The following is a 23448-nucleotide window of genomic DNA, read 5'->3' as shown; positions in this document are numbered from 1 at the left end:
AAATAATTTACAAATTGCTTGCTTGAATTTGAAGTTTTTTTCTCCGCGTCGACCCAAAAGGGAACCTGTAAAAGAGAAAGATCAATTATTACTAGTAAGCTATAGCACAGTTGTTTTTTCTTTAAATAATTTAAATTACTTACTTGAATTTGAAGTTTGTTCTTCATTTCGTCTCAAAAGGGAACCTGAAAAAGAGAAAGATCAATTATTACTAGTAAGCTATAGGACAGTTGTTTTTTCTTTAAATAATTTACAAATTGCTTGCTTGAATTTGAAGTTTTTTTCTCCGCGTCGACCCAAAAGGGAACCTGTAAAAGAGAAAGATCAATTATTACTAGTAAGCTATAGCACAGTTGTTTTTTCTTTAAATAATTTAAATTACTTACTTGAATTTGAAGTTTGTTCTTCATTTCGACTCAAAAGGGAACCTGAAAAAGAGAAAGATCAATTATTACTAGTAAGCTATAGGACAGTTGTTTTTTCTTTAAATAATTTACAAATTGCTTGCTTGAATTTGAAGTTTTTTTCTCCGCGTCGACCCAAAAGGGAACCTGTAAAAGAGAAAGATCAATTATTACTAGTAAGCTATAGCACAGTTGTTTTTTCTTTAAATAATTTAAATTACTTACTTGAATTTGAAGTTTGTTCTTCATTTCGACTCAAAAGAGAACCTGAAAAAGAGAAAAATCAATTATTACTAGTAAGCTATAGGACAGTTGTTTTTTCTTTAAATAATTTAAATTACTTACTTGAATTTGAAGTTTGTTCTTCATTTCGACTCAAAAGAGAACCTGAAAAAGAGAAAAATCAATTATTACTAGTAAGCTATAGGACAGTTGTTTTTTCTTTAAATAATTTACAAATTGCTTGCTTGAATTTGAACTTTGTTCTTCATGTCGACTCAAAAGGGAACTTGAAAAAGAAAATGATCAATTATTACTAGTAAGCTTTAGGACAGTTGTTTTTTCTTTAAATAATTTGAATTACTTACTTGAATTTGAAGTTTGTTCTTCATGTCGACTCAAAAGGGAACCTGAAAAAGAGAAAGATCAATTATTACTAGTAAGCTATAGGACAGTTGTTTTTTCTTTAAATAATTTACAAATTGCTTACTTGAATTTAAAGTTTGTTCCTCCACGTCGACTCAAAAGGGGACCTGAAAAAGAGAAATATCAATTATTACTAGTAAGCTATAGGACAGTTGTTTTTTCTTTAAATAATTTACAAATTGCTTACTTGAATTTGAAGTTTTTTTCTCCGCGTCGACCCAAAAGGGAACCTGTAAAAGAGAAAGATCAATTATTACTAGTAAGCTATAGCACAGTTGTTTTTTCTTTAAATAATTTACAAATTGCTTGCTTGAATTTGAAGTTTTTTTCTCCGCGTCGACCCAAAAGGGAACCTGTAAAAGAGAAAGATCAATTATTACTAGTAAGCTATAGCACAGTTGTTTTTTCTTTAAATAATTTAAATTACTTACTTGAATTTGAAGTTTGTTCTTCATGTCGACTCAAAAGGGAACCTGAAAAATAGAAAGATCAATTATTACTAGTAAGCTATAGCACAGTTGTTTTTTCTTTAAATAATTTAAATTACTTACTTGAATTTGAAGTTTGTTCTTCATGTCGACTCAAAAGGGAACCTGAAAAAGAGAAAGATCAATTATTACTAGTAAGCTATATCACAGTTGTTTTTTCTTTAAATAATTTAAATTACTTACTTGAATTTGAAGTTTGTTCTTCTTGTCGACTCAAAAGGGAACCTGAAAAAGAGAAAGATCAATTATTACTAGTAAGCTATAGCACGGTTGTTTTTTCTTTAAATAATTTAAATTACTTACTTGAATTTGAAGTTTGTTCTTCATGTCGACTCAAAAGGGAACCTGAAAAAGAGAAAGATCAATTATTACTAGTAAGCTATAGCACAGTTGTTTTTTCTTTAAATAATTTAAATTACTTACTTGAATTTGAAGTTTGTTCTTCATGTCGACTCAAAAGGGAACTCTTAAAAGAGAAATTAAATAAAAAAAAACAAGTTTTTTCAACTGAAAGTAAGGAGCGACATTAAAACTTAAAACGAACAGAAATTGCTTCGTATATGAAAGGGGCTGCTTCCTCATCAACGCCGCGCTCTTTACGCTAAAGTTTTTTACTGTTTTAAAAAGAAGAGTTGAAAGAGTCAAACTTTAGCGTAAAGAGCGGGGCGCTGATGAGGAAGCAGCCCCTTTCATATACGAAATTTCTGTTCGTTTTAAGTTTTAATGTCGCTCCTTACTTTCAGTTGAAAAAACTTGTTTTTTTTTTATTTAATTTCTGAACGTTTTTGAATCAATGCATGTTTTGATTTTGGCTCTCTGCAGAGAAATAATTATAACGAAATTTGCATATTTTTTTTTTTTTGGGGGGGGGGGGGCTAAATGGCTTTCTCATAATTTTGATCGAATTATTTTGAGAAAAAAGAGCGGGGGAGGAAGCCTAGTTGCCCTCCAATTTTTTGGTTAATAAACTATGCCATTAGATTCAGCACATCACAGAACCCTGTAGTAGAGGCTTCAAGCCCCTATATGCAAGAAATGTTGACTTTTGTAGTTTTTGCCGAAAAGCCAGGGACGCGTTTTAATTAATTTTTTTTTCCAGTTGTAATCGTATCGAACCAACTGTCCCCGAACAGCGGAAGAGGGCAAATTTGAACACAAATTGAAATTTTTTTTTGTCTCTTTTAGTCGAACAAAAAAATTGGACGGCTATTAGCCCTCCTCTCACGTCTCTTTCACCCCTTCCCCCAAATTGTTCAATCAAAAGTTTAAGATCCATTTTGTTTAGCATTGTTGAAAGGCTCCAAAACTATATCTTTAGGTTTAAATTACCCCTGTATCCCCTTAGGATAGATCCGGAGATGAAAGTATGCTAAGGATAGTTTGCTATGGATAACAAGGAGAATGTACGATCTATGAAAATCGGTTTCATAGCCACAAAGAAAATAACTGGTGATAAAATGTATTTGACTTGTATAATTTGGACTATATATTTGCACATTACGGGGGTTGGGGTTAGGTTAGGTTAGATTACCTAGAGCTCTAGCAGCTCTGTCTCCAAAATACTGGTTCAATCAAAAAAGGGTTTGGAAGCCTCCAGTGTTTTCTGATAAGCTTTGTTCAAGTCCCTAGGTCAAGAAGTTGTTTATTCATAGAAAATAATCGAATTTTTTTCCCCGGACCAGAGTTAACAAAATTTCTGATTGTCCAGCACTTTGAATGTTTTGATCGTCTTGTTCGAAAAGATCATCTTGTTCGTTTTTTACTGTTTTAAAAAGTAGAGTTGAGAGAAAGAGTCAAACTTTAGCGTAAATATCGGGGTGTTGAAGAGGGAACATCCCCTTTCATATACGAAATAATTTTTGTTCGTTTTAAGCTTTAATGTCGCTCCTTACTTTCAGTTAAAAAATCTTTTTTTTTATTTAATCTGTCCTAGTGGGTCGGGAATAAGAAGCTCTTTTAGCCATATCTGCTTTGAAATGGATTTTATCAGATTTTTCAAAAGATGGTAGATTTCTCAAGGAGGAATGGGTTTTTAAATGGATTTTCGGACGAAGATTTCTCAAGGAGGAATGGAAGGAGGAAAAAGGAAGGTGCAAGTGGATTTTTCAAGGAGGCAGATAACATACTTCAGATTGCAAACTGACAATTTTTTGCATTCTAGAATGCTCTCTGGAAAGCCCTTATCAAACTTTAGCGTAAAAAATGGGAGAAGGATATCCCTTCTCCCATTCATTGCCTAAATGATTTGCCTCATTTGCCTAAATGAGGCAAATTTTCTCAGGCTCGTAAATTTTGATGGGTAAGACTAAACTTGATGAAACTTATATATTTAAAATCAGCATTAAAATGCGATTCTTTTGATGTAGCTATTGAAATCAAAATTCATTTTTTTAGAGTTTTGGTTACTATTGAGCCGGGTCGCTCCTTATTACAGTTTGTTACCACGAACTGTTTGATATATTATAAAAATTATTTGTCCTAACAAAACTTCCGCAAAAAAAAATTGCTGGTTTAAACTTGGCAAACTTGGTTTAGAAACCTAAAAAATATTTCAAATCCCGCTATTAAAGTCCTTTGTCATCTTATGTTAAGCCCTTCGATAGAAAAAGTTCGATAACCTTTTTAATGTTTGTCTATGGGAACTATTTATTTAACAACTTGATCAGAACAGAATTTACTGACAATTACTGAATTTACTGAACAGACGAACAGAAATTACTCCGTAAATGAAATGAGTTGTCCCCTCCGCAATCCCTCGCTCTTTACGCTAAAGCTTTAAATTATTTTAAAAAGTAGAATTGTGGCAAAGAGTTAAACTTTAGCGTAAAGAGCGAGGGATTGCGGAGGGGACAACTCATTTCATATACGGAGTAATTTCTGTTCGTTTTAAGTTTTAATGTCGCTCCTTACTTTCAGCTAAAAAAATTAGTTTTTTTTATTTAATTTCTGAACGTTTTTGAATTAATGCATGTTTGGTGTTGGCTCTCCGCACATAAATTATTAAAATGAAATTTGTATATTAATTCTTTTTTTGGCTAAATGGCTTTCTCTTAGTTTTGATCAGACGATTTTGAGAAATAAGGGGTGGAGAAGGAGGCCTAGTTGCCCTCCAATTTTTCGGTTACTTAAAAAGGCAACTAGAACTTTTAATTTTTAACGAACGTTTTTATTAGTAAAAAATATACGTAACTTAAGAATTAACTTACGTAACAAACTTTCATAACCTTATATTTTTATTATGTATACGAGGGGATTTTTACCCTCGTTAATACCTCGCTCTTTACACTAAATCGTAAGTTTTGTCCCAATTCTTTAAGAATGACCCCTTAAAGAATAAATAGTTGAAATTACTAAAAATACTTTAGCATAAAGAGCAAGGTATTTATCTCCTCCTAAATACCTCGCTCTTTATGCTTAAGTATTTTTAGAACCCCTCATATGCGTAATAATCTCTGTTCGTTTTAAGTTTCAATGCTACTTCTTCCTTTCATTTGAAAAAACGTTTTCATGTTTATTTTTCATTGTTTTCTTATAGTAATACTAGAGAATCCTGCGCCCTTGTCATTGAATTTTTCTTCCCCATGACAGATTCCTCCAAGGAAAGATCCTCCAACATAGCCCCCTCTCCTCAGCCCCACCCCCAAACAAAATAAAATCCCCCTGAAAACGTCTGTACACTTCCCAATAGCCATTACTATATGTAAACACTGGTCAAAGTTTGTAACTTGCAGCCCCTCCCCCAGGGATTGTGGGGGAGTAAGTCATCCCCGAAGACATAGTTATTATGGTTTTCGACTATGCTGAACAAAATGGCTATCTCAAAATTTTGATCCGTTGACTTTGGGAAAAAAATGAGCGTGGGAGGGGGCCTAGATGCCCTCCAATTTTTTTGGTCACTTAAAAAGGGCACTAGAACTTTTAATTTCCGTTAGAATGAGCCCTCTTGCGACATTCTAGGACCACTTGGTCGATACGATGACCCCTGGGGAAAAAAAAAAAAAAAAAAAAAAAAAAACAAACAAACAAATAAACACGCACCCGTGATTTATCTTCTGGCAAATAATACAAAATTCCACATTTTTGTAGATAGGAGCTTGAACCTTCTACAGTATGGTTCTCTGATACGCTGAATCTGATGGTGTCATTTTCGTTAAGATCCTACGACTTTTAGGGGGTGTTTCCCCCTATTTTCCTAAATAAGGCAAATTTTCCCCGGCTCGTAACTTTTGATGGGTACTTGACGTAACTTTTGATGCTCGTAACTTGATGAAACTTATATATTCAAAATCAGCATTAAAATGTGATTCTTTTGGTGTAGCTATTAATATCAAAATTCAATTTTTTAGAGTTTTGGTTACTATTGAGCCGGGTCGCTCCTTACTACAGTTCGTTACCACGAACTGTTTGAAAGATCAATTATTGCTAGTAAGCTATATCTCAGTTGTTTTTTCTTTAAATAATTTAAATTACTTACTTGAATTTGAAGTTTGTTCTTCATGTCGATTCAAAAGGGAACCTGAAAAAGAGAAAGATCAATTATTACTAGTAAGCTATAGCACAGTTGTTTTTTCTTTAAATAATTTAAATTACTTACTTGAATTTGAAGTTTGTTCTTCATGTCGACTCAAAAGGGAACTCTTAAAAGAGAAAGATCAATTATTGCTAGTAAGCTATATCTCAGTTGATTTTTCTTTAAATAATTTAAATTACTTACTTGAATTTGAAGTTTGTTCTTCATGTCGACTCAAAAGGGAACTTGAAAAAGAGAAAGATCAATTATTGCTAGTAAGCTATATCTCAGTTGTTTTTTCTTTAAATAATTTAAATTACTTACTTGAATTTGAAGTTTGTTCTTCATGTCGACTCAAAAGGGAACCTGAAAAAGAGAAAGATCAATTATTACTAGTAAGCTATAGCACAGTTGTTTTTTCTTTAAATAATTTAAATTACTTACTTGAATTTGAAGTTTGTTCTTCATGTCGACTCAAAAGGGAACTCTTAAAAGAGAAAGATCAATTATTGCTAGTAAGCTATATCTCAGTTGTTTTTTCTTTAAATAATTTAAATTACTTACTTGAATTTGAAGTTTGTTCTTCATGTCGACTCAAAAGGGAACTTGAAAAAGAAAATGATCAATTATTACTAGTAAGCTATAGCACAGTTGTTTTTTCTTTAAATAATTTAAATTACTTACTTGAATTTGAAGTTTGTTCCTCCACGTCGACCCAAAAGGGAACCTGAAAAAGAGAAAGATCAATTATTACTAGTAAGCTATAGCACAGTTGTTTTTTCTTTAAATAATTTAAATTACTTACTTGAATTTGAAGTTTGTTCTTCATGTCGACCCAAAAGGGAACCTGAAAAAGAGAAAGATCAATTATTACTAGTAAGCTATAGCACAGTTGTTTTTTCTTTAAATAATTTAAATTACTTACTTGAATTTGAAGTTTGTTCTTCATGTCGACTCAAAAGGGAACTTGAAAAAGAAAAAGATCAATTATTACTAGGAAGCTATAGGACAGTTGTTTTTTCTTTAAATAATTTACAAATTGCTTGCTTGAATTTGAAGTTTGTTCCTCCACGTCGACCCAAAAGGGAACCTGAAAAAGAGAAAGATCAATTATTACTAGTAAGCTATAGGACAGTTGTTTTTTCTTTAAATAATTTACAAATTGCTTGCTTGAATTTGAAGTTTTTTTCTCCGCGTCGACCCAAAAGGGAACCTGTAAAAGAGAAAGATCAATTATTACTAGTAAGCTATAGCACAGTTGTTTTTTCTTTAAATAATTTAAATTACTTACTTGAATTTGAAGTTTGTTCTTCATGTCGACTCAAAAGGGAACCTGAAAAAGAGAAAGATCAATTATTACTAGTAAGCTATAGCACAGTTGTTTTTTCTTTAAATAATTTAAATTACTTACTTGAATTTGAAGTTTGTTCTTCATGTCGACTCAAAAGGGAACCTGAAAAATAGAAAGATCAATTATTACTAGTAAGCTATAGGACAGTTGTTTTTTCTTTAAATAATTTAAATTACTTACTTGAATTTGAAGTTTGTTCTTCATGTCGACCCAAAAGGGAACCTGAAAAAGAGAAAGATCAATTATTACTAGTAAGCTATAGGACAGTTGTTTTTTCTTTAAATAATTTACAAATTGCTTGCTTGAATTTGAAGTTTTTTTCTCCGCGTCGACCCAAAAGGGAACCTGTAAAAGAGAAAGATCAATTATTACTAGTAAGCTATAGCACAGTTGTTTTTTCTTTAAATAATTTAAATTACTTACTTGAATTTGAAGTTTGTTCTTCATTTCGACTCAAAAGGGAACCTGAAAAAGAGAAAGATCAATTATTACTAGTAAGCTATAGGATAGTTGTTTTTTCTTTAAATAATTACAAATTGCTTGCTTGAATTTGAAGTTTGTTCCTCCACTTCGGCCCAAAAGGGAACCTGAAAAAGAGAAAGATCAATTATTACTAGTAAAGCTATAGGACAGTTGTTTTTTCTTTAAGTAATTTACAAATTGCTTGCTTGAATTTGAAGTTTGTTCCTCCACGTCGACCCAAAAGGGAACCTGAAAAAGAGAAAGATCAATTATTACTAGTAAGCTATAGGATAGTTGTTTTTTCTTTAAATAATTTAAATTACTTACTTGAATTTGAAGTTTGTTCTTCATGTCGACCCAAAAGGGAACCTGAAAAAGAAAAAGATCAATTATTACTAATAAGCTGTATCACAGTTGTTTTTTCTTTAAATAATTTAAATTACTTACTTGAATTCGAAGTTTGTTCTTCATGCCGACTCAAAAGGGAACCTGAAAAAGAGAAAGATCAATTATTACTAGTAAGCTATATCACAGTTGTTTTTTCTTTAAATAATTTAAATTACTTGCTTGAATTTGAAGTTTGTTCTTCATGTCGACTCAAAAGGGAACCTGAAAAAGAGAAAGATCAATTATTACTAGTAAGCTATATCAAAGTTGTTTTTTCTTTAAATAATTTAAATTACTTACTTGAATTGGAAGTTTGTTCTTCATGTCGACTCAAAAGGGAACCTGAAAAAGAGAAAGATCAATTATTACTAGTAAGCTATAGGACAGTTGTTTTTTCTTTAAATAATTTACAAATTGCTTGGTTGAATTTGAAGTTTGTTCCTCCACGTCGACCCAAAAGGGAACCTGAAAAAGAGAAAGATCAATTATTACTAGTAAGCTATAGGACAGTTGTTTTTTCTTTAAATATTTTACAAATTGCTTGCTTGAATTTGAAGTTTGTTCTTCATGTCGACTCAAAAGGGAACCTGAAAAAGAGAAAGATCAATTATTACTAGTAAGCTATAGGACAATTGTTTTTTCTTTAAATAATTTACAAATTGCTTGCTTGAATTTGAAGTTTGTTCCTCCACTTCGACCCAAAAGGGAACCTGAAAAAGAGAAAGATCAATTATTACTAGTAAGCTATATCACAGTTGTTTTTTCTTTAAATAATTTGAATTACTTACTTGAATTCGAAGTTTGTTCGTCATGTTGACTCAAAAGGGAACCTGAAAAAGAGAAAGATCAATTATTACTAGTAAGCTATAGGACAGTTGTTTTTTCTTTAAATAATTTACAAATTGCTTGCTTGAATTTGAAGTTTGTTCTTCATGTCGACCCAAAAGGGAACCTGAAAAAGAGAAAGATCAATTATTACTAGTAAGCTATATCACAGTTGTTTTTTCTTTAAATAATTTGAATTACTTACTTGAATTCGAAGTTTGTTCGTCATGTTGACTCAAAAGGGAACCTGAAAAAGAGAAAGATCAATTATTACTAGTAAGCTATAGGACAGTTGTTTTTTCTTTAAATAATTTACAAATTGCTTGCTTGAATTTGAAGTTTGTTCGTCATGTTGACTCAAAAGGGAACCTGAAAAAGAGAAAGATCAATTATTACTAGTAAGCTATAGGACAGTTGTTTTTTCTTTAAATAATTTAAATTACTTACTTGAATTTGAAGTTTGTTCTTCATGTCGACTCAAAAGGGAACCTGAAAAAGAGAAAGATCAATTATTGCTAGTAAGCTATAGCACAGTTGTTTTTTCTTTAAATAATTTAAATTACTTACTTGAATTTGAAGTTTGTTCTTCATGTCGACTCAAAAGGGAACCTGAAAAAGAGAAAGATCAATTATTACTAGTAAGCTATAGTACAGTTGTTTTTTCTTTAAATAATTTGAATTACTTACTTAAATTCGAAGTTTGTTCGTCATGTCGACTCAAAAGGGAACCTGAAAAAGAGAAAGATCAATTATTACTAGTAAGCTATAGGACAGTTGTTTTTTCTTTAAATAATTTACAAATTGCTTGCTTGAATTTGAAGTTTGTTCTTCATTTCGACTCAAAAGGGAACCTGAAAAAGAGAAAGATCAATTATTTACTAGTTAGCTATAGGACAGTTGTTTTTTCTTTAAATAATTTACAAATTGCCTGCTTGACTTTGAAATTTGTTCCTCCATCTCGACTCAAAAGGGAACCTGAAAAAGAGAAAAAAAAAAATTATTACTAGTAAGCTATAGCACAGTTGTTTTTCTTTATATAATTTATAAATTGCTTACTTGGATTGAAAGTTTGTTCCTCCACGTCGACTCAAAAGGGGACCTGAAAAAGAGAAAGATCAATTATTACTAATAAGCTACATCACAATTGTTTTTTTGTTAAATAATTTATAAATTGTTTACTTGAATTTGAAGTTTGTTCTTCATGTCGACTCAAAAGGGAACCTGAAAAAGAGAAAGATCAATTATTACTAGTAAGCTATATCACAGTTGTTTTTTCTTTAAATAATTTAAATTACTTACTTGAATTTGAAGTTTGTTCTTCATGTCGACTCAAAAGGGAACCTGAAAAAGAGAAAGATCAATTATTACTAGTAAGCTATAGGACAGTTGTTTTTTCTTTAAATAATTTACAAATTGCTTGCTTGACTTTGAAGTTTGTTCCTCCATCTCGACTCAAAAGGGAACCTGAAAAAGAGAAAAAAAATAATTATTACTAGTAAGCTATAGCACAGTTGTTTTTCTTTAAATAGTTTATAAATTGCTTACTTGAATTTAAAGTTTGTTCCTCCACGTCGACTCAAAAGGGGACCTGAAAAAGAGAAATATCAATTATTACTAATAAGCTACATCACAATTGTTTTTTTGTTAAATAATTTATAAATTGTTTACTTGAATTTGAAGTTTGTTCTTCATGTCGACTCAAAAGAGAACCTGTAAAAGAGAAAGATCAATTATTACTAGTAAGCTATATCACAGTTGTTTTTTCTTTAAATAATTTGAATTACTTACTTGAATTCGAAGTTTGTTCGTCATGTCGACTCAAAAGGCAACCTGAAAAAGAGAAAGATCAATTATTACTAGTAAGGTATAGCACAGTTGTTTTTTCTTTAAATAATTTGAATTACTTACTTGAATTCGAAGTTTGTTCGTCATGTCGACTCAAAAGGGGACCTGAAAAAGAGAAATATCAATTATTGCTAATAAGCTACATCACAATTGTTTTTTTTTTGTTAAATAATTTATAAATTGTTTACTTGAATTTGAAGTTTGTTCTTCATGTCGACTCAAAAGGGAACCTGAAAAAGAGAAAGATCAATTATTACTAGTAAGCTATATCACAGTTGTTTTTTCTTTAAATAATTTGAATTACTTACTTGAATTCGAAGTTTGTTCGTCATGTCGACTCAAAAGGCAACCTGAAAAAGAGAACGATCAATTATTACTAGTAAGCTATATCACAGTTGTTTTTTCTTTAAATAATTTGAATTACTTACTTGAATTCGAAGTTTGTTCGTCATGTCGACTCAAAAGGGGACCTGAAAAAGAGAAAGATCAATTATTACTAATAAGCTACATCACAATTGTTTTTTTGTTAAATAATTTATAAATTGTTTACTTGAATTTGAAGTTTGTTCTTCATGTCGACTCAAAAGGGAACCTGAAAAAGAGAAAGATCAATTATTACTAGTAAGCTATATCACAGTTGTTTTTTCTTTAAATAATTTGAATTACTTACTTGAATTCGAAGTTTGTTCGTCATGTCGACTCAAAAGGCAACCTGAAAAAGAGAAAGATCAATTATTACTAGTAAGCTATATCACAGTTGTTTTTTCTTTAAATAATTTGAATTACTTACTTGAATTCGAAGTTTGTTCGTCATGTCGTCTCAAAAGGCAACCTGAAAAAGAGAAAGATCAATTATTACTAGTAAGCTATAGCACAGTTGTTTTTTCTTTAAATAATTTGAATTACTTACTTGAATTCGAAGTTTGTTCGTCATGTCGACTCAAAAGGGGACCTGAAAAAGAGAAATATCAATTATTACTAATAAGCTACATCACAATTGTTTTTTTTGTTAAATAATTTATAAATTGTTTACTTGAATTTGAAGTTTGTTCTTCATGTCGACTCAAAAGGGAACCTGAAAAAGAGAAAGATCAATTATTACTAGTAAGCTATAGCACAGTTGTTTTTTCGTTAAATAATTTATAAATTACATACTTGAATTTGAAGTGCGTTTCTCCATGTTCTTTAAGTAATTTATGAATTTTTGTTTTAAATTTATTTTTTTTCTATGTTGACTCAAAAGAAAACCTGAAAAAAAAGGAATATCAAATGTCAATCCTAAGCCAAGTACAATTGTTTGTTCTATTAATGGTTGTTAAGTCACTTACTTGAAACTGGATTTTCTTCCTTCATATTGGTTTAAAGGAAAACCAGCCAAAAAGGTATATAGAATAATAGTCATGTATTAAAGCATGATCGGTTTTTATATAATAAACAATTAACAGCTTATTTTTAGCCCTTTATTTTTGTCGCAAGTAAATATGACGATATTGTTTTAATTTTATCTAACTATTACCTTTTTATTCAGTGAATTTTAAGCAACTGAGATGACCTACACACTGTATCTATTATATACCTTACTTTGTGTATGACGTCATCTTCTTTTACGAATACAAAATGTTAAGAGTACATGACGTCATATATTTCTGTTGAAAGTGTTAATTTAATTACCTCATCATACCTTTTATTTGAATGTGACGTCACCCATAGTTCTTACAAAATTTTATAAGCTTGCGTGCTCAGAACTTCTCTATACTGGCTCAACTGAGAATATTATTAAAAAAATATCAAATATTCGTCTTAAAGTAAAGTAAATTTTGTTTTCTTAATTCAATAATTTCCTTTTGAATTATTAATTTACATGGAATTTTATTGCGTAAACCGGAAAAAAAGGATTATTTAACATTAGCTCTATGCTAAAACTTAGTCTTAAGCTAAATCAATCTTTTTCTAACTAATTTATAAATTACTTCCTTGAGCTTGAAATTTCTTCTTCCATATTTACTCAAAAGAAAACTTTCAAAAGAACATTCTCTCTGTTCTTTTTGTTTTGATCTAAAGTGGCTCTTTTTTTCGTGCAATATAACCAAATGTAAAGAACAAGCACAAGTATATTTAATTAATATTTCAAATTAGGGTTTGTATTCAATTTTATAATTTTGCTGGTTAATATTAGGTGGCAGTGTTTTTATTATGTTTTTTTTCCAGCGACTGATGAGTTGCCAATCGGTTTTGGAACCCGCAAACCCTGGAAGCAAAAATCTTGATGCCAATAGATTATGGCACTGCAGCAAAAAAGGTGAATGGGAGAAAAGGCATTATAGTGGTTACACAGGAAACTTCTTTTTTCTAATTTACTTTAGGCCACTTCATAGGCGGTTTTGGGATGGGAAGTTTTGGGTCGGAGGGTTATTTGCCCTTCGTGTAGAAACTCTAGAGGCGCAAAATTCCAAAAGAGTAATCTAACGGTTATAAATGTTCTGTTATTTCAAAATTTTTGGTTTGGTTTGATTATTTGTTGTAACGTCTATTATTTGTTTGTATGCATTGTCTACTTATATTAGATTTGGTTCCTTTTAGATTTCTTACATTGTCAAATCCCATTTATTATATGGATTTTCCTCCTATATAACGAAAAGAGAAATCACCAATACAACAGCACAAACACATTAAAAAAAAAAGACAGAAGGAGAAAAGGAAGACTGTTTTCCTAAATTGGTGACTATTATAGACCAGCACTTGAATGAGGCCTTAACCCTACTCATCCATAGAATCACATAGGTCAAAAAGCATAGCCATACACAATCAACCATAAAGAATAATCCATAGATAGGCAGTCATGTCGTCAATAAGTATAAGTCGTCATTTACCAAACAATAAAAACAGTAAAGACAAATAATTCAGAGGCAACAACCCAACACAAGGGCTCATCAGGAGAATACACTTGCCTATAGGGTTTCGGCATTTCTCTTTCCCATTGTATGATTTAGGCTACAGATTCTTTCTGCTTTAGATTTCATTTGGAAAGTTTTTTATATAGCAAATAAAAGTCATCATTTTTCAAAAATAACAAAATGCATATAAACTAATTTTATGTGTTTTTTTTTGTCCCTCCCCCCTGCTAATTGGACCAGATAAAGTCCTTTGCTATACTGTAAGCAAAATGTATGCTATTCTTTTTCAACTTGGCTTTATTTGGCATTAAAAACAACTGGTGAAAGGAAACTAGGTCAGAAAGAATCTGTAGCCTAAATCATACAATGGGAAATATGACTGTTTTTTCTATCTTATCAAGTACTTGTCTTATTTGAATAAAACTTAGTGGAATGGATCAAGAACCTAATACTATGCCCCGAGTGGTCTTTTTAAGTATCTATCTAAATGGCGTGGGTCGAATATCCGCCTACACGTAATATACACTACAAAGTTAATGAAATAAAGATATGGGGGCAAGTGGCTTCAGGTCGCAAAGTACATCTAATATAATAGATAGAAATATTACAGCTTATTAAAAGCTGATTCATAGGATAAATTTCCATAAATATGTTTAGAGGGCCAAATTTTGGCTCCATGGCCAATTTCAGCTTCAAGTAACAATTGTTTCACTAATATTTCAGAAGAAAAGAGCAATATCAAACTTTATTGATTAGGGTTTTCAAAGACTGTGTTTAATTTTCATCAAAGATAGTATTTAAGGATTTCTGAGGTTTTGAAAATCTGAAAATGAGGTATTTTTAACTTATGAAGGAGCAATCGGATCTTATTGAAATTTGATGTTTAGAAGTATTTAGTGTCTCAGAGCTCTTATTTTTAATTCCGACCGTATCCGGTGACATTGGGGGCAGTTAGGGGGGCCTAAAATCTTGGAAAACGCTTAGAGCCAAAGGATCGGGATGAAACTTGGTGGGAAAAATATTCACAAACCCTAGATACTTGATTGACGTTACCCAAATGGATCTGCTCTCTTTGGGGGAGTTGGGGGGAGGGTTAATTCTGAAAAATTTAGAAAAAATGAGGTTTTTTTAACTTACGAAAGAGTAATCAGGTCATAATGAAATTTGATGTTTGGAAGACAATCTCGTCTCAGGGCTCTTAGTTTAAATCCCGACTGGATCCTGTGAAATTGGGGGGAGTTGGGGGGGGGGCCTAAAATTTCGGAAAACGCTTAGAGTGGAGGGATCGGAATGAAACTTGGTGGGAAAAATAAGCACAAGTCCTAGATACGTGATTGACATAACCAGAACGGATCCGCTATCTTTGGCGGAGTTGGGGGGGGGGTAATTCTGAAAAATGAGGTATTTTTAACTTATGAAGGAGCAATCGGATCTTATTGAAATTTGATTTTTAGAAGTATGCAGTGTCTCAGAGCTCTAATTTTTAATTCCGACCGCATCCGGTGACATTGGGGGCAGTTTGGGGGGAGGACCTAAAATCTTGGAAAACGCTTAGAGCCAAAGGATCGGGATGAAACTTGGTGGGGAAAATATTCACAAATCTTAGATACGTGATTGACATTACCCAAATGGATCTGCTCTCTTTGGGGGAGTTAGAAAAAATGAGGTATTTTTAACTTACGAAAGAGTAATCAGATCTTAATGAAATTTGATGTTTGGAAGACAATCTCGTCTCAGGGCTCTTAGTTTAAATTCCGACTGGATCCGGTGAAATTGGGGGGAGTTGGGGGGACCTAAAATTTCGGAAAACGCTTAGAGTGGAGGGATCGGGATGAAACTTGGTGGGAAAAATAAGCACAAGTCCTAGATACGAGATTGACACAACCGGAATGGATCCGCTCTCTTTGGGGGGGGGGGGGGGGATGGGTAATAAAACATGAAAAATGAGGTATTTTTAACTTACAAAGAAATGATCGGATCCTTATGGAATTTTATATTTAGAAGGACCTCGTAACTCAGATCTCTTATTTTAAATCTTGACCGGATCCAGTATCATTAGGAGGGGGGACCGACAATCCTGGAAAACGCTGAAAGCGGAGGGATCAGGATGAAACTTGGTGGGAAGAATAAGCACAAGTCAAGATAAGTGAATGACATAACCGGACCGTATCCGCTCTCTTTGGTGGAGTTGGGGGGGGGGGGGGTAATTCGGAAAAATTAGAAAAATGAGGTATTTGTAACTTACTAACCGGTGATCAAATCTTAATGAAATTAGATATTTAGAAGGATCTTGTGCTTTAGAACTCTCATTTTAAATCTCGACCAGATCCACTGACATTGGGGGGAGTTGGAGGGGGAAACCAGAAATCTTGGAAAACGTTTAGAGCGGAGGGATCGGGATGAAACTTTATGGGAAGAATAAGCATAAGCTATAGATACGTGATTGACATAATTGGAACGGATCCGTTCTCTATGGGGGAGCTGCGGGATATTAATTTGGAAAAAATTTAGGTATTTTTAACTGAAGAACAGGTGACCGGATCTTAATGGAATTTCATGTATAGAAGGAACTCATGTCTCAGAGTTTTTATTTCAAATACCGACCAGATCTGTTGAGATTGGGGGAAGTTTGAGGGGGAAACCGGAAATCTTGGAAAACGCTTATAAACATCCTAGATTCATGATTGACGTAACCGGACTGGATCCACTCTCTTTTGGGAAGTTAGGGGTATTGGATTCAGTGCTTTGGCGAGGTTGGTGCTTCTGTACGTGCTAGGACGATGAAAATTGGTAGGTGTTTCAGTGAGCTGCACAAATTGACTTGATAAAGTCATTTTCCCCGATTCGACCATCTGGGGGGTTGTAGGATTCTTAAAATTTTACTAGAGCTTATGCCATATCATCTCTTGCCTCTTGGCTCTTCCGCCTCGTCACAAGTGCCATATGAGCTCTTAGCTCTTGTTTAATTCTGTTTTATGCAGTTATTTTTCTTTTTACCCTTGGTTGATTTTACTTTTAAGTTTGTTGTTGTTCTCCATGGTTTTTTATATTTGGCTTTTCTTTTTGTAGCAGTTTTTGCATTCTCGTTCGGTTGTTGTTTTTTTTCAATCTTCGTATTGCATCAAAGATGGATTAGCAAAGGTCTTTGGCGAGATATCAATACTTATCTTACTGAGGGGAAGTTCATTTTATTGTTTTTATTGGGTTCCTATGTATGATGTCCTTTGGAATCCAAAAAGAACAATAAAAGGAACTTCCCGTCAGTAAAACCAGTGTTGATACCTCGCCAAGTGTCGAAAATCTTGTAAAAAGTTTTTTTGAAAGTATCAATATGATTTTGATGCCACGTATTTCCTGTTTATGGTGCAGTTGATTAAAAATAAGATTCAGCTTCAAGCATGCATTCTCAAAGTCGATTTTTTTCAAAGTTTTTAATTTGATCATCTTTGATCCTTTTGATTCAAACTTGAGGATGGATTTTCAAAGTCGTATTTCTTCAAAGTTGTGACCTATCTAGATTGTTTTCAACTGCAGAGACAGACCATAAACGAATAATAATCACTGGTGAAGCTCGTTCCCTTGGTATAGAAATCATAATGTAATTTTCTGCCGCAATGCGTAGCATTTAATGTGAAGCAATTAAGAATCAAAGACTTACTTTTTAGCTCTCAAACGGGAATGTCTTGTTCTAAGAGCTTGGAACCAAACTTGATTGTCAACGAAGAATTTGCGTTTTGAAATTCCTTGTCCTTATGCTCAAGTCTTTCAACGTTCAGTGGTCTTTTATTTCAGTCACCAGGTGGTTTCTAATAGATAGAAAGGGGGATGGGTGGGGCAAACGAATTTTCCCAAAGTTATTGGGTATTTAGATTGTTGTTATGCACACGAAAAATGTAGGATGTCAATTCTCTTAAAAAAAAGACTTAGTTTTCATAAAAAATTATAGATATGTATAGATAGGTGGTTCGTCCTGAATGCGACACAAAGCCCTACAAGTATTCGTAAAATTTCTAAAAAACATTAGATTATTTTTATTGATATTCTGGTGATGCTAAGGGTGTGTTTTGGACACGTTAAGTGTGGCTATAAGTTCCACCTACGAAGTATCCACTGACGAAACATTTTGAAAAACTGTTATATGAAGGGCTAGACGTATTTCCTGGGTTTCGATGGTATAGACTATGAAAAATCTTATTGTGAGATATGAAGGGGTGATGACACCCTTCCCACGCTTACCTGTATGTGTAAATTCTAGATATAACAGCTGTGACGTGTTGTTCAGTTAATGAAGCTACATGTTTTAATTCTTTGCTAAATTAAATGTTGATGTCTTCCTTCTTTAAGTTGTTATGGTTTAGATTATTATTGTTTTTTCATTCTTGTTATTTTTTAATAATCTTGACTTTATTGCCATAAATAGTTACATTAGCTAAATGTCATTACAAAAAAAGAATTAGCTACAATATTTTAACACAATTACCTTGTTTTCATTAAAAAATTAGCAACATTCTTCGTGATGAGTAAAATCGCCTGATAATAATTGAGTCAAATTCAGATTTTTTTTTTTTTTTTTTTTTTTTTTTTTTTTTTTTTTTTTTTTTTTTTTTTTTTTTTTTTTTTTTTTTTTTTTTTTCTTACACAAAAAATTAGACAGCAGAGTCATCTCTAGAATATGAAAATTTTCTTGATTAAGGTAAAATCTCCCAATTCCAATTCAGATTATGTGCTTAAGGACTACTCTAAAAGGTATTTCTTTCCCTCATTATACATATATCATCATGCTTCTAGGTAGCTTCTCATTTCCACTGAAATAATAGATCTTCATGTTTAAAATTAAGAATATATATATATATATATATATATATATATATATATATATATATATATATATATATATATATATATATATATATATATATATATATATCGTAAAAATAATTTTTACACAGTGCAAATTTGAGTGAGCGGGTTTTGCGGGAGGTATTTTTCGTGGGGGGGGGAGCTATATGGTTTGAAAATTCTGGGGGGGGTAAACGTCTAGAACCGTTTTTACTATCTTTAAATTTTCTCCGCTGGCGTATAGTGCAAATTTTATTTATAAGATACTTCCACGATTACTTACCAATCCGTTATCTAAAAGTTGGTCATAAGAGTTTAATATTGTTTGAATTTGAACGTTTTTTCCAGTATTAGCGAAATACTTACCGAAGTGGTTCGTGATGGAAGTCTTGTCATTCACATTTTTGTCATTAATTGATGAAGAACTGAGCTGGTTGTCATAGTTTTCAAAATAAACTCGTTAATTACATTCCAATCTCTTTCCTATTGCCTTTATTTTTGCTCAATCTTTTGGAAAAATGGTCTTTTTTGATATTTCCTCATTGAGTTGGCACGATTCCCAACTCCTTTAACTACTCTAACTTACTTATACATTCATTACTTAGATACTCCTCATAAAAACTATTTTCTCTCAGAAAATACTTCAATTATTTTGTAAGTGATCCAAGGCCTTTACAGGACTCACACTTTTTCAGCTTTATAAGTTTAATCTGGCAAAATTTCAATCATTCGATCAAATTTACCGGGGGCACCGTGTGTTATACTTAAAACATCTTCAAAGCCAATACAACGTAACTCTTCCCCAAACATTCGTATATTCTCTGTTTTTTCGGCTGACAGATCTTCACCTTTGTCACATTCTGTTATTTTATCCAAATGGTATGAGCAAGGGTAGAGAACCACCTTGCACATTGGCATAAATATGACTCAAAAGCTTTGATCCAGCAAAATACGTTGTAGACTAATGCCACTGAATGATTATAGAGATGCGTTGGAATAGATATCAAAGGGAAAGATCATTGGGTACCATTAGATTTGAAGAATCCGAATAATATCTACGCAAAACAATTTTAACACCCATGCTGACGTAAACTAATCTTGCACGAGACACCCCTCGCATCACCTCCTCCAAGCTACGCGTAAAACCTACAAAATAAACACTGATAGGCTTAATTAAATGTTTAACTTACCCTCAATCCACAATTCAATATTATTCCTCACTTGATAATTCAGAGATTTTTTTTTATCAAAAGTGGAAATCTTCTTCTCTAAAATGATTTAAGGTTCTCTGCCTCCAAATTATAATCTGAAAAAGAATTCAATGAGAGACAGCTTTAATGACTAACATGTTCCCATCTAGCCTTTGTCCAACGCATAGCATTCAAGTTTCTCTCTTCGAAAAAGACGAGGCGGGGGGGGGGGGGGTGCCCGTCGTCTCCAATCACTTTCCAAATAGCATCTATTCATTGCCTCAGCTCAGTCGAGCATTCTCAGCCAATTTCATTTTTCACCCTTTTTTTTCTATAGTGACCCCCTCACATAAGGTCTGTGGATAATTATCAGGGGTTTTGGTTGCAAATTTTTCATTAATTAAGCACAATTTTTTTCTCAGCTGCCTAGTCCTACTGCTTTTTGACTTTAATTTTTGATTTAAACTGAATTAATATCAAGTTGTTGTGGGCATCAAGCCATGGTTAATTGTAGAAAAGTCAAGACAGAAAGTCCGACTGAGTGAAGCGTAGATCCGGCATTAACTCCCTTTTAGGATTGTATAAAAATGATGATAGTTTATTTGTTAATAGATAAGTCTATCTATTATCCGTCCATGCTTCGTTCCTAGGGCAGAAGAACTAAGGTAGATTGTCATAAACTGAGATAGTCATAAAACTTATAGTTTTTCATGTGTTTGGTTGAATGGTACGGGTAAACCGCGGAGTAAGTATGACTCTCCTATTGAACCAATACTTGCTTTTGTTAAGTTTTAGAAAGGCACGCCCGCGTAGAGTCACAGGAAGGTTGACCAAGAATTTAAAATTGACATATGACCGTTAGATTACCTGGAATGAGAGGTAAACAAGGCATTCCTACCTATGGTCTTAGGCAGGTTGAACCAAGAATTTAGAAATAACACAGGGCCGTTAATTTGCGCGGAATGACAGGCAAGCAAGCGTCTAAAGTCAAATTGGCCCCATCTGCAATGAGTCTCAGGCGAGGCGATTTATTTAATTCATAAACTTAGACATTTGCTCTAATAAAAACTTATCCAGTTGTCAGCTGACAATTCTGCGCGTAAAAAAACATTGACTCAAAAGAAAATTTCATAGAAAAAAAAAATGACCAAAAATGTAAGAGAAGAAAAATAAAACAGAAGAAAAAAACATCAACAACAAAAAAGAATACTGCACTTATTCCACTAGACATCCAATTTTGCGCAGATGGTTCTCAGGGTAGTTTCGCATATATGTTTCCATAAACTATTCATAAATATCTCATTCAAATCCATTACTAGCTGTGTTCAAAATATATTAACGTCTTTGTTTGATGTTTCTAAAGCAAATGGACCGGTGTGTTTTTAAAGCATCAGACAACTGCTTCAAAAACTTTCCATGCGATTTCTCTGTCATAAAACTGAACCATTACTGGGGTAACTTTGTCACTAAAAGTACAAGGACAAGCTCATTTTGAAGCGAAAAACACTAAAAAAATATCACTCGAGGACACACCAGTGAGACAAATTTTTCAAGATAGAACAACAAGACCACTTGATTAAAAATCAGGTGCAGGCTGCTGTTTTATGTCATTGAACAGGTGGCAATCTATTATATTTTCTTGAGTAATATCATCAAGTTTTACTTCAATCATTTCTATCCAACATTTGTAAACTAGGTATTTTCACCTCACTTTCAGTCCGGTCGAAAATCAGATGAATTTCCAGTGAAACTGATTTGCAGACCTCATTAATGACAACCTCAGCCAAGATTTCAAGATTGTCTACTTCAATCGTATTCCAGTTTTCGTCACAACTTTCCGAGTTATTTCATATATTACAAATGTAAATTGACTGTCGTAGATAGCGCTTACAGCAGAAAATTCAAAAAGGTAGAAAGCGTAATAAGTGAGCTTAAAAAACTCAAGATTTAGCTGTCTTGGAGAGTAGGCCCATCAGTGTGCAATTAGGCCTGTTGTGAAGGAAATGTGCTGAGAAAATAAATCTTACTTTTAATATATAGGAAAATTGTAGTTAATAAATCCTAGAAGCACTTTATTTTACCTGTGATCCTCCTCTCCCTTAATGTGCTAATACATAGCCCAAATTATATATTGCCAATGTATTTTTTATTAGGCTACTTGATTTCATCATTATTAGGCCTATTTCAATTTATGGGTATTGAATTGAAAAAAAATTACACATGGAAGATCTACAATTTGGTCAATGTATTTGAACATTAAGGGGGAGAGGATAGGAATACAGTTAAGTGAGATGCTTTTAGAAATGACTAACTACAATTTCACTACATAGTATGAAGTAATGGGAAGGGAATATTTGGCATGGGAAGGTTTTTTCTAGCTTTCACTGCTACCCCTTTGATATTTCTTATGTTACAAGATTGTGCAGAAGACAGATTTTGTTCAAGAAAATGTTTCCTTCATTTTGATTATGTTTACTTGTCTTTAACTTTACATTTTGGAAGCACATACCAAATCAGGTGAATTAAAATCAGATCAAAACATTCTTTAAAGCTTTATTTTTCTCCCATACAAAATTTCCTAAAGGCAATCTATTTTTCTACTGTACAAAAATGTTTACAAAACTTACTGTTTTGTGAATTCAGCAAAGCTCTAAGTAAGTTTTATATAGTTTTTAAAATGATAGAAAATATAATGTTGCTGTTTTTTTAGTTGGATAATAGCCTATAAGTTTTGATTTCACTTTTGACTTCTATAAAAAAAAACCTTGATTTATTTCATATTACTCTTAAAGCATCATTTGACTGAATTCTATAAAAAGTACATGAGATGAATATCAAGGGGAGGCAAGGGTGTATTTATTTCCTAATCCTCTATTCTGAGGTAATAATTTCAAATTAAGCCCACAATATTAGTGCTGTTTGATGACAGCTTGTATTTTGATAAGTTCTTCAAGTCTAATATAAAATATCTCATTCATCTGCTTACCTGATTGAAAGGAGATAACAGGGAAGGAGGATTAGCATTCCCTTAAAACAAGATTTATCTTTTACTTGCCTTAGGAAATACAAAATTTAATTGTCCTAAAATTCATTCTGGTTGTTCAAATAGTTTGCATAATGATATATGTATGTAAAAATATAAACTTGTGCCAATAGAAGTCTTTTTTTTTTTTTTAATGGGTGTAATATATGATTGAACAGAATTAATATTTTATGTTGATTCTAAATTGACAAAATTTATTAACTCTATTAGCATGATGACATAATGAGAAAAATCATTAGCATGAAGGCACAAAAAGGGTTATAACTACTACCTCAATTACTAACAACCCATTGTAGCTCCAAGCCACCAGAGGACAACACAGGTAAACAAATTCCTTGTACATCCCACTCTATTCAAAGCCTCCATCTTTTAACCCTTGCAAGAAGTTATAATTTTCATTAAATATTTCCTTACAACCACTTTCCATCCCATTTTGGGATACCTTCTTTTTGTTTGTACCTAGGTGGTTGGCCAAAAAGCACAGTTGTTGGCATCTTGCCATCCACAGGATGTGTCCTAGCCATCTCAACATTTCTTTTGTTATAGCTCTAGAAAGCAGGATTAG

General features: G+C 32.4%; 2 protein-coding genes across 18 annotated transcripts in view; one reads left to right on the top strand and one right to left on the bottom strand.

Moving 5' to 3' along the window:
* LOC136031983 (transmembrane GTPase Marf-like) overlaps positions 1-23448 on the bottom strand; it is a 503142-nt gene that overhangs the window by 213974 nt on the left and 265720 nt on the right. The gene's annotated exons all lie outside the window — the stretch shown is intronic.
* LOC136031979 (acyl-coenzyme A oxidase 1-like) overlaps positions 1-23448 on the top strand; it is a 168548-nt gene that overhangs the window by 64046 nt on the left and 81054 nt on the right. Inside the window, exon 2 of one of the 17 annotated variants that reach the window (XM_065712026.1) lies at positions 13126-13216. The exons of 12 other annotated variants lie outside the window; for them this stretch is intronic. In XM_065712026.1, the coding sequence (XP_065568098.1) occupies positions 13184-13216 (33 nt within the window). In that variant the 5' untranslated portion in view covers positions 13126-13183. 4 more of the 17 variants (XM_065712036.1, XM_065712033.1, XM_065712029.1 and 1 more) reach the window with 4 other exon arrangements.

Source organism: Artemia franciscana, chromosome 10 (assembly GCF_032884065.1).
Source record: "Artemia franciscana chromosome 10, ASM3288406v1, whole genome shotgun sequence".
In the NCBI taxonomy this organism is placed as follows: domain Eukaryota; kingdom Metazoa; phylum Arthropoda; class Branchiopoda; order Anostraca; family Artemiidae; genus Artemia; species Artemia franciscana.
This window is presented reverse-complemented; position numbering and strand designations above follow the sequence as displayed.